Source organism: Periplaneta americana, chromosome 3, assembly GCF_040183065.1.
Source record: "Periplaneta americana isolate PAMFEO1 chromosome 3, P.americana_PAMFEO1_priV1, whole genome shotgun sequence".
In the NCBI taxonomy this organism is placed as follows: domain Eukaryota; kingdom Metazoa; phylum Arthropoda; class Insecta; order Blattodea; family Blattidae; genus Periplaneta; species Periplaneta americana.
The window spans coordinates 124,680,120-124,693,211 of record NC_091119.1 but is presented as its reverse complement, the minus strand read 5'-3'; the positions used below and the strand labels follow the sequence as shown (position 1 = coordinate 124,693,211).

At 37.4% G+C, this 13,092-nt stretch overlaps 1 protein-coding gene across 1 annotated transcript in view; it reads right to left on the bottom strand.

Moving 5' to 3' along the window:
- LOC138697048 (uncharacterized) overlaps positions 1–13,092 on the bottom strand; it is a 145,107-nt gene that overhangs the window by 16,278 nt on the left and 115,737 nt on the right. Inside the window, exon 4 of the mRNA XM_069822642.1 lies at positions 10,830–11,136. Coding sequence (XP_069678743.1) covers positions 10,830–11,136 — 307 coding nt within the window. The remainder of the gene's footprint in view (positions 1–10,829; positions 11,137–13,092) is intronic.

Below are 13,092 nucleotides of genomic sequence, written 5' to 3'. Positions count from 1 at the left end.
CGTGGAAAGATTCCGTAACTTTGAATAACATATATCATTGAAATATAACATTATAAATGTTTAAATGTGACAAAGAGACAAAACAGAACAGTATCTTAGTTATCAAAATGTTCTGGTTCTAGTATATAATATTACCTATGGTTATATAAATAGAAAAAAAAAACAATTCTCAAATAAATTTGCATTTCTAAGAAACATAGAACATGACGTTAATATCTTTTTACTTGAGATTGCACACTTGATCTCAAACATATGAAAATAAAATTTCTAGCCTTTTAATAAGGGCCTAGTAATTAAATAAAGACTGGGGAACGGATTATTATACACTGAAAGGTAGAGATTATGTTTCAGATAGGCTACTTGATTATTTATACATATATAACAGTTGCCAAAGTAGATAAAAGTTCAGTCAGGTATAAACAATTGTGGCGATTCAAGGCTGCTTGACGTTCGGGACTTCGGGAGTGATCAATCTCGAAGTCTCAAAACACTCACAAGCAGTCTTTACGTCAACGATGCGACGTATAGAATAATGTCGTGCGGGTTTTCGGCTTTGCTGGCGCTGTTAGTCTTGCTTCTCGATTGTTGTTCATCTCTAGTCGCGACCACACATGCCTCATGCAAAAGGCAAGCTTAAACCTCAACGTGATATGAAAGCTAGAAAAAATGTACAAATAAATTTCACCATTCACAATACCTACAGTCTTAGAAAAAGTTTTGTCGCACAGATACTTCATAAGTCCCAGAAAGGAGGCAGTGCGCATGATCAGTGGACGAGCGACCTGGTTCACAAGAGAAGGACTAGTTGAGGTAATGAACATTAATTTTGTTTTGTTGTATGTCTGATCATGCGCACTGCCTCCTTTCTAGGACTTGGTGCGACAAAACTTTTTTTACGACTGTACAGTGCTAACTTTACCATGCAGCTTTTATGAGCGTCCCAAAGTAATGTTTACTCTTTGAACGTTAAAAACAGAGACAATATTAAAGAAACCCTGATTGGACTGTTTGTATTTGAAGCTGTAATGACTACGTTGAGAGTGTGCGAGCGCATGTAACCTTTCTGCTGTGTGTACTGCAAATCCACACATTGTGGAAGAACGAGCAATTATCCTCCTGGGTTAACAATGCCAGGATATTTGTGAGACCATTCTTTGAAGGAACAGTGACAGATGAAAGATATTTTACCATGACGCAGGAAACGATTGTGCCAGTTGTTTACCAATGCTACTCAGGTGAAGATCCTTATTTTTCCAGCAGTACGGTGCACCGACATTACCATCGAGATGTACGGGTACTCCTGGATGAAATTTGTTGGGTAGGTGGACGAGGAAGTGTCGATTATCCACCTAGATCTCCCGATTTTTACTCTCTTTTTTTACACAGAATTAAACTTCCCACCGTTGAGTTTAAACGTTAAAACGAAGTGCGAATCTTGTCTATCAGTAAGAAGGGGAGTTGGAGTTGTTATTCTTCTTCAGTCTAGGCCTGCTTGTAACCTAGTTTAGTTTATCATTTAAACACATCATTTACAATTACTCGTACTTTTCATTCAATGTGGGTATATTGTGATTGGTGTGTTTAGTAATAATTACTTCTCCTCTAATACATCCCTCCTTCCACCTTCACCGTTGCTGTGTTTTGCGGGCAGCATTTCATGTGACCATGCTTCCGAAATAACCAGTTATAGATTTACGAGTAGGTAGGTTTGAAATCTTTGAGTGCGCCAACGAGTAGCGTACTTCGCATCCTCAGACTGATGACATTCGTACGCCAGGTGAATTATTTTAATAGATACTATTGAAATTATGATGGTGAGTACTGAAATGTAGAGTGACGGTGGAATGGTAGAGGGAAACGGGAGAACCCTGAGGAAAACCCTCAGGAATCTTGGCTTTGTCTAACACAACTACAGCTCCGCCATCGCCGGGATTTGAACTTGGGTCCGAAGATATTGTAAACCAGTGCCCTTAGAAGAGTTTAGTGCGCGTAGTCTAAGGTAACCAACTCTCTCTGGCTTCTTTGATGATGGAGCCGATATACAGAATGTAAGGGGTATAAGTGCCGTCCTTTTAACAGTCGTCGGGGACGGTCTACAGAATCAAAAAATGTCCATACAACATAGGGTCAAAACTTGATAGTTTTCACAGAAAAAATATTTCTTTCCTTATTTTATTTGCGTTATACTGCTTATATCGTTAGTAAAATTACGAAAACAATTACATCAGTAGATACATCTAGCAAAGAGTTAATATTAGTTTAAATAAATATTTTTGTATTCTATTACGTTTTCGTGAAATTGAGTAAAACTGCATGCTTAAATTTGTTAATATTCTGGCGTGAGAGACTTGGCAACGTGTTCAGCAGGCAGTACTCTGCACAGACGTAAGTACAGGTCAGCTGAATTAAGCTCCCTTTCCATAGCTCTACTGCCAAGCGGATGGTAGTTCAGTACAAGATATTCGACAATGTCATTCACAGTATTGGAATATCACATGTTATTAATTTATGGAGATAGTCGTCGTAATTCAAGTGAGGCAAGGAGGATGTACCGTCAACGTTTTCCTCAAAGAAGGTTACCTAATCGGCGAACTTTCGTAGCAGTTTCTCAACGATTATTAGAAACTAGAAGTCTCTTACCCCGTTTCGAAAATCACACAACCAGAAATTTGTTTAAAAATGATACTGCTTTACGGAAGTGGGAGAGATTAAAATGTTTGTGTGATTTTGTGCAGAAAACCATTATTGTTTACTTTTTAGACTTACAACTAAAAAATGGAGCAATATTGTTACTTACAATGTAAATTTACCATAATGTTCTATTAATGAGATTGGAGGTTTGTATTTGCTGCTCGTTTTATGTAAACAACAGTATTGTCATGGTCAGCTCCTTCATTAGAATAGAGCATCTGTTTTGTACCAGTATGTCTGTAGGTACCCGCTTGAGCTGTACAGTGTACTTCTAAACCCCCTCCTCCCCACCCAGCAACGTTGCCAAACGCTTAATATTGTAAAATTTAATAATTAGTTAAATATTGAAATTAGAAAAAAATTGTAATGAAATTTTTTCTTCCTTATGGCATGAATAATCATCAGTTAAAATAATGGCACTTATACCTCTTAATATACCCCTTACACCCTGTATACGGTTCGAAACTCTGGATGCAAAAAAAAAATGTCGAACAAAATATCAAACACATTTCAAAGCAGTTCTACAAGCGACGACAATGGACAAGTGCTCTCTCTTCTACAAGGAATTGAAGCCACGGCATGATCATTAATGTACTCACGCGGTAAATAATTGCGTTGGTACCTGTATTACGACGCGTCGTGGACACGGGAGGACAAACAGAAGACTGGGTTGTTGATAAAACACGCAGAGAACCGCACGTCGTACATCAATGCCAGCAACCAGCAGATGTGCCTCCCCCTGCACAATCGTCAGGCTCTCACGCAAACAACACGTAATTAAAAGAAGCCTCCTCCCCTGGGATAAAGATTCACCGAGATTCATGTCGTATAAAATATCCATGACGCAAAACGTAGATGGAGAATTAGGCTGTAAATATCCCATGTGACTGACCGATAGTAACACGTGGAGTAGCGTTGAATAAGTAGGTGAATTACAGCAGTAGTATTTTAGTTGGCTATTCAACGACGCTGTATCAACTACTACTATAGGTTATTTGGGTCGGTGGAAAATTGGTGATAGTATTCGGCTAAATGAGCCGGCGATTCGCTCTAGGAAAATCTAAGTGCTATGAAAAAATTATCGCCATAGATTACCGACTTACCGGTAGTAGGAAAATCTAAGTGCTATTAAAAATTATTGCCATAGATTACCACCTTACCGGTACTAGGAAACTCTAAGTGCTATAAAAATTATCGCCATAGATCACCGCCTTACTGTTATTAGGGAAATCTAAGTGCTTTGAAAAAATATCGCCGTAGATTACTGCCTAACCGGTACTAGGAAAATCTAAGTGCTATGAAAAAATTATCGCCATAGATTACCGCCTTACCGGTACTAGGAAAATCTAAGTGTCATGAAAAAATTATCACCATAGATTACCGCCATACCGGTACTAGGAAAATCTAAGTGCTATTAAAAATTATCGCCATAGATTACCGCCTTACCGGTACTAGGAAAGTCTAAATGCTATGAAAAAATTATCGCCATAGATTACCGTTTTACCGGTACTAGGAAAATCTAAGTGCTATGTAAATATTATCGCCATAGATTACCGCCTTACCGGTACTAGGAAAATCTAATGCTAGGTTTACACGGCGACAGTTTAGAGCGAGAGAAGATCTAAAATATCAGGAGAGCCCTCTAACAGAGTGTCTACACGGTAACAGAATATAGCTTCTCTAAACCCATTAGTGAGCTCTCATGAGATTTATATAACTCTAAACTCTAATGTTACTCTCCGGACCGTTTACATGGTGCAGATAGTTTAGAGTGAGAGAAAGTGTTAGGAGCATATAGAAAAGAACAGGCTGGTCAGTGCGTTTTTCGGCCGCTGTAGTGTGCAATTCTTCTGAATTCAAGAAGGCAGAGGAGAAATAGATCTACGTGGGAAAAACCCTGGATATCTCGCCGGAACACGCATGGAGCTTACACATCGGACCTATAATTGGGCAAAAAAGACACAACTATGAGGATTGTCATTAGTATAAAGGAAAGGCTGTTGGTCACATTACGCTTCCTAGCAACAGGTTTATACCCTAAACACATTATTTTATTGTTCTTAACAGAATAAAATATGAATAATAATAATAATAATAATAATAATAATAATAATAATGATAAATAAACATATGAAAATGGGAGACTACATTGCTCATGTAAAATGTATTAAGTTTCTTTCATTATGTTCGAAAAGGTATGGTGTATGAATTGAACAACAGGAAGGTAATGCCTGAGTTTATAATATGTAATATATTTTCATGTCAAAAATGACAACCATTTATTTTAATATAATTGATACCGGTACGTAGAAGTTTTGAAATTACGTCTATTGACCATAAAATATTGTACGAAGCATTTAATACGCAACGATGAGTCCTTTAAATGCCCCAAATGTCAATGTCAATAAGTGTTCTGCTACAAATTTCTAGAACCGAAAAGCGCTCTGAGCGGCGGAATTGCGTCTCTACATTTACACGACGAGAGTTTAGAGAAGAGTACAGATTATAGTTGAGTATAGCTCGTGCGGAACCTGGTGAAACTTGGAGGGAGAGAACAGTATTGTGGTGTGGGATCGACTACCGACCGATGTTATGTGACGAGATGCAAGCGAGACTGAACAAGCGTTACCCCCTCCACTCTTAACCGCCCGTAGAACTGGTTTCTCCATCAAGGTCAAGCTTCACCAGGTTCCGTTCGAGCTATATCACCGTGTAAACGGTTTTGAGAGTAGGTATCTCGTTGACTCTAGTTAGATAGTAGAGAGACTAAATAGAGCGGCCTTGAAAACTGCTCTCGCCGTGTAAACACCCTGGACAAAGAACTCGCATATGCTCTCAACTCTCATTATAGCTACTCTAAATTATTCAACTCAGTTGAACTTTTTCATAAACTCTCGCGACAGAAGCAGTATAAATGACGGCCAAAAACAATGGAGTGTCGAAGACACGAAGATTGATTGAAGCATGTGAATTGGAAAGTTGTTTGTGCAATGTGTTTAACAAGAATTACAAGAATAAGGACCTTGAGAAATCAGGCATTGTCAAAATTAGCTGAGACTGTTGAGGCGTCTGAATTTGGCCTTTAGTTTTGTTAATTTATTGCAATTTGGCCGTAATTTTAGCAAGGTCTATTGTTTTAGTTGTTAATTATTTTGTGGGTTTTATTCTTGCTTATCTATTTGCTGGAGGAAGTACAGCGAACATCCAGTAAGTGCAAACTGTAATAATAATAATAATAATAATAATAATAATATTATTATTATTATTATTATTATCACTATTGTTTTATTATTATTATTATTACTGTGCAATTATCACCATTCACTTGATGTGGAATATTTTCTATATTCCTTTAATACTATTGATAATGCATCATATTAATAATAATAACGCTCACCTAGTACATTACAAACAAATCACATAACTGGTACAGATTTAACAAAACGAAATAGGCACAACTATTACACTGTATTAGTAGAACCATTATAAACACAATATAATGAAAGAAGATGAACAATGTTATGTGAAAAATTATTATTATTTTTTTTTTTTTGAACACTCGGTCTCTTTTGAGGAGCTTAAACGCAATCAGTCATTTTCATCGCAAATTCTGCACACTTTTTTTTTTTAACATTGGAGGTAAATTGGACTTTGGCCCTTGTAGCAAGAATATTTTTTTCCTCTTTAATTTTGGGGGGGGGGCACAAAGCACATCTTCTTCTTTTCAAGAACCACTTCTTCAGCTGCATCCGTTGCCTTTCTTTCATCAGGAAGCCTGAAAATTGCCTTTGTACAGGGTTCCTACAAAAGACCTTTCCGGTTTCAAAAACATGTAATTTACGTGCTATGAATCTGAGGTGCATGAAAATAGTACCAATGGAAAGAGAAGCTCCAAACGTTTAGTTTCTTGACTTAAAGATGTTCAGTGTGTCCCCTCCCCCTTAGTAACACGGCACACATCAAGTCTATAGTCAAGTTTCAGTAGGTACGCGGATTTTCCGATCTTCAGATTCTGAGGTTATGTCTGTTCACCTTACCAGAAAGTTGAAAAGTGACGTCGTCAGAAAACACCACGGAACGAATAAATTCATCATCGTATTCAATTAAAGTCTACATAGGCCCTACTTGTGCAAAAATTTCTTCGTAGCACTTTGTCCTCTGCAGCAACTGTAGTAGGCATGGATGGAGTCGCAACCGCTTGCGAAGGATCGTGCCTTTAAATCTGTGTACCATATGCGGATTTTAGGCCCACTGGGTGGATCTGCACCAAACTTTGTTCGGTAATGCTTTTGCACATTAACAACCGACTGGTTCACATGAAAATTAAGCTCTTCTGTCGTCTATAGCAGCCATTTCGCCTCAACAATGAACAAATTTGTTTATATGCACTATTATGAGGCGTGTTATCAAGTAGGGAAACAATGTTAACACAACTAAACTTTTTGAGTTTCTCTTCCCATTGGTACTATTTTCATGCATCTCTGATTCATAGAATGTAAATTACATGTGTGCCGACTTGAGCTGTAATTTGCACATTTTTTATCAAGACTATCAACTCCGTCCTTCGTGCAATTATATTATTCTATACGAATAAATAAATGATGACTCACCCAACAATATTAGTAACGCAAGTGCTATGCGCGGTCAGATTACACAACTACTGACACACTGCTCAGAAGTTAGATGGGTGATGATGTCATAAAAACGCACTGACCAGCCTATTCTTCTCTAAATGCTCTCTCTCAACACTTTCTCTCACTCTAAACTGTCTGCACCATTAAATAAGTATATAATAAATTTTCAATCTTAAGACATATCAACTTGCAAATGTTTATTTGCTATTTAATAAGATATATGAACGTTTTCGCCGTTTGGGGCATCTTCAGATGTAACAAAAACATATAATCTGAACCTATAATAATAATAATAAATTATGCAAATAACAAGAATAAAGAACAATGTACGTATGCAATGCATGAGATTCATGAGCTTTATGTAAAATGTAAAATAATACAGGATAATTGTTGATATAATCTTTAGATTTGAAATTGAATTGGACGCATATTTTATACATATAGCTCATGTTACAAATAAAATATACAATTATGATTAAATTTGTCAATAATATTAAAATTTATAATGATGATTGATAAAATAGATTTTAAGAATAGTCATTAGTTGAGGATTGTCATAGGTTATACGATAATTTGCGTAGATGATGTTCGTGTGTTATGTATTTCATTGAAAAACGTTCGCTAATGAACTAAATGTTATTTTATATCGGAGATTACTGTTTCAATTTATTACCTGAGTTGATGACATCTTATTGATTATAAATGACTGTTATGTGCAATCAGATTTGTTGAGATATTATTTGCAATAAGCGAACGATTTCTTGAATGATTGAAATTCATACGTAACTTATGATTTATCTACTACGAAAATCATCGTATACTCTACAACATCCATAACCAACGAGCATTTATTGCAAATAATATCTCAACAAATCTGATTGCACGTAACAGTCATTTATAATCAATAAGATGTCATCAACTCAGATAATAAATTGAAACAGTAATCTCCGACATAAAATAACATTTAGTTCATTAGCGAATGTTTTTCAATGAAATACATACATAACACACGAACATCATCTACGCAAATTATCGCGTACCCTATGACAATCCTCAACTAATGACTATTCTTAAAATCTATTTTATCAATCATCATTATAAATTTTAACATTATTGACAAATTTAATCATAATTGTATATTTTATTTGTAACATGAGCTATATGTATAAAATATCCGTCCAATTCAATTTCAAATCTAAAGATTATATCAACAATTATCCTGTATTATTTCACATTTTACATAAAGCTCATGAATCTCATGCATTGCATACATACATTGTTCTTTATTCTTGTTATTTGCATAATTTATTATTATTATAGGTTCAGATTATATGTTTTTGTTGTATCTGAAGATGCCCCAAACGGCGAAAACGTTCATATATCTTATTAAATAGCAAATAAACATTTGCAAGTTGATATGTCTTAAGATTGAAAATTTATTATATACTTATTTAATAATTCACTAGGCATATTGAAATATAAAAATGAATTGTAAATGTCTGCACCATGTAAACGGTCCGGAGAGTAACTTAGAGTTTAGAATTATATAAATCTTATGAGAGTTCGCTAATGGGTTTAGAGAAGCTATAATCTGTCACCGTGTAAACACTCCGTTAGAGAGCTCTCATGATTCTTCAGAACTTCGCTCTGAACTGTCGCCATGCAAACGTAGCATGATTATTACTTTAGACCGTATTTCAAGAGTTATGCGCAAGCTTGTATAATCTCGTACGCAACAGTCGCGAGAGTTAATGAAAAAGTTCAACTTAGCTGACTAATTTAGAGTAGCTATAATGAGAGCTGACAGTATATGCGAGTTCTCTGTTCAGGGTGTTTACACGGCGAGAGCAGTTTTCAAGGCCGCTCTATTTAGACTCTCTATTTAGATATTAGAGTCAACGAGATACCTGCTCTCACAACCGTTTACACGGTGATACTCAGCTATAATCTCTAGCTCTCTTCTCTAAACTGTCGCCGTGTAAACATATCATAAGTGCTAGGACAAAATTAAATTAAAATTACGAGTATATTGTCCGCTATAACTATCATACGATTGAACGTTCGACATTCTTCTTAGAATATTTATTTTCTGTTTGTTTATGTCTATATTGTGATATACTCGACAGACGTTCATGGGTATGGGTTTTTTTTCACTTCGACCAACTCCGTAAAAAATTCAGAATAATGATAACTTAGGGTACAACATTATGCATCATTAACGACTCTTCATCACCATTACAGAGTTGCTAAATCTCCCGCTAGGGTTCATCGTAATAAGGGTAACAGAAGAGGCACCATCTAAAGATTAAAAGAGCGAATGAAAGACTAGTGCAAATGGAAAAAGAGCAATATACGAGCTGGGATCAGGAACGCGTAGCCCCGAGATCTGTTACGCATAGCCCGAAGATCAGAGACGCTCCCGGAGATCAGAAACGCGTAGTTCCCAGATTTGTTACTTATAGCTCCAAGTTCTGCAACGCACAGCCCCGAGGTTTGTGCAGCATAGTCCCGAGATCTATGACGTACAGTCCAGAGGTGACGCAAGGCCCAGAAATCTGTGACAAGGTTAGAGTGGGTTAGATGAGGGGCTAAGTAATTGACAGGAGGCCTAAGATATATGGTGGACGGGTCTATACCTTTCACAGTGTTCATATCATATTTCTAAAGGGCTCCATTCACGTAAAGACTTACCTAGACGTAAGTCTGTGCAATCGGTACAAACCTAAATCCATAGACAAGTCTCCTTGTATATGGGCGAAAATTATCAAGGCTTTTGACCTTATGATAAGTCTCCAGACTTCTGCGGCTGCTTGAAATTTTTCGACCGTAGTGCTCTTCAAATTAAGCGACAGAAATAATAAACATAGAATCAAACGATAATATCAGCAATTGGTCAAGATTTCATAGTTTCGTTTTGTAGTTCTCTGTAACGAAATGGCGGCAAGCTATGAAAGTTCGGATTTAAGGAACTATTCTCATGAATTTATAGAAATGTATAAATCTTTTCCATGCTAATGTAACGTCAAAAGCAAAGACTAGTCCAATAAAACGCTATTTGTATGTGATCTGATTTCGACTGCAAGTTGTTATAATAATACTTATAACAGCGAAACTACAGATATAGACTACTATTTAAGTATGGCGCTAAGGAATCGCGAATAAATTAACCCAGAACTGTGGAGGAATAGTATTTCTCGAGTGATCATTTTTATCCAAGGAAAATATAATTGACTTCAACGGTCTCTTACGAGTTTTTGGTGAACTATTAGTCTAGGAGGTCAGTCTGAGCGTATATGGATAATCGTCCAATTCAGACATACCTCTCGGAAGTAAATCTTTGCGTGTACGGGGCCCTTAAGAGTGCTTTTCATTTTCTAGGTAACCCCAATGCTTCCAAGATGTGGTATGAAATGGTGTACTTTAACTAGTCTATTACTCAGAAAAGTGTTTAATACGCACTGATGAAATAAGGAACTAACATACAGGCCTATGTGGCTCACTGACCGTGCGTAGCTGCTGGGGTCGCTGGGCGCTCCTCGTGTAGCCCAGGTGGTCGCAGGAACACTGGCAGCGCGTGAGGTGCTCGTTGAGGTCCAGGTTGGCCACGTCCTCCTCGTCCTCAGTCTCTGAGGTGTCCACGACCCCGCGCCGCCGCCACTCAGCCCCCGCACTGTAGCGCCGGGCCACGGGCTCGTGGTGCAGCACCGCCTGCTGCTGCCGGTACCGATCAGCGCTGTACGTGCGCCGCGTGCGTGTCTTGCCGCCACTGCCCGCCGACTTCTTCTGCTGCGCCGACCAGCTGTTCGCCCACCTGCGGAAAGCATGAGTTACGAATCTGAAGCACTACAGTAAGTTATCTGTCTGCGTTGAGTAGCCACTGGTAACAGGAGGAAATAGTACCACTGAAAGAGCACGTCAAAAAAAGTTTTGCACTACCCGCATATCTTGTGTCCTTTGTTTATATCTGTTTTCTTGATCGGTAAACTTTCTGATTGTCACAGTAGATCTCTACGTATCGCCACCTACGCAGTTAGAGTCGAAGTACGGCTTTTATCCTCGGTATATACCAGTAGAGCGAGCTGCTTCTGAAATTCCGAATGATATTAAGCAGTATGTGTGCTCTGTTCAGTTAGTCAGCATGCCTAAAATGGTCACCGACATGTTTACTCGTGAAAAGGCAGAAAATAGGAAAGACTGGAAAGTACTGAGTTTGCTCTTGGGCAGAAAAGTATGAAGGAATGAATTATGTAACGTAGACACACACATAGCCAAGTACACAGACAGATACTTAGATACATAGACATATATAAGTAGATACAGGCATAGACACACACATAGGTGGATAGACACACAGACACGCACATACGTAGGTACAGTAGATAAATATACACATAGGTAAATATAAATACTCACACTTAGGTATATACAAAGACACAAACGTAAGTAGTTAGACACACACACACACACAGGTAGATACAGATATACACATACCGTAGGTAGATACATACATGCACATATTATGTAGATACATGCATACACATACAGGTAGATACAGATAGATACAGACACACACACAGATACAGATATACACATACCGTAGGTAGATACATACATGCACATATTATGTAGATACATGCATACACATACAGGTAGATACAGATAGATACACACAGACACACACACAGTTTGATACAGATATACACATACCGTAGGTAGATACATACATGCACATATTATGTAGATACATGCATACACATACAGGTAGATACAGATAGATACACACAGACACACACAGGTAGATACAGATATACACATACCGTAGGTAGATACATACATGCACATATTATGTAGATACATGCATACACATACAGGTAGATACAGATAGATACACACAGAAACACACACAGATACAGATATACACATACCGTAGGTAGATACATACATGCACATATTATGTAGATACATGCATACACATACAGGTAGATACAGATAGATACACACAGACACACACACAGTTTGATACAGATATACACATACCGTAGGTAGATACATACATGCACATATTATGTAGATACATGCATACACATACAGGTAGATACAGATAGATACACACAGACACACACACAGATACAGATATACACATACCGTAGGTAGATACATACATGCACATATTATGTAGATACATGCATACACATACAAGTAGATACAGATAGATACACACAGACACACACACAGATACAGATATACACATACCGTAGGTAGATACATACATGCAAATATTATGTAGATACATGCATACACATACAAGTAGATACAGATAGATACACACAGACACACACACAGGTAGATACAGACAGACACACATATAAGTAGTTACAGAAAAACACACACACATACACACACACATTGGCAGAGGTGCAGACATAGGCAGATCAGACATACATATAGACTGATACAGACGTAGACACACATAGATACAAGACACACACATAGGAAGATACAGACAGGCACACATAGGCAGATACAAACGTAGACACACATAAGTAGATACATATAGACACACGTACAGAAGTAAATACAGACACACACACACAAAGGTAGATACAGGCAGATGGACACACACATAGGTAGATACATAGATATACAGATACAGATATAGACAAGAGACATAGACACATACAGGTAGATACAAACATAGACACATACAGGTAGATATAGACATAGACTACATAGGCAGAGAAAGAACTAGATACATACTGTACATACA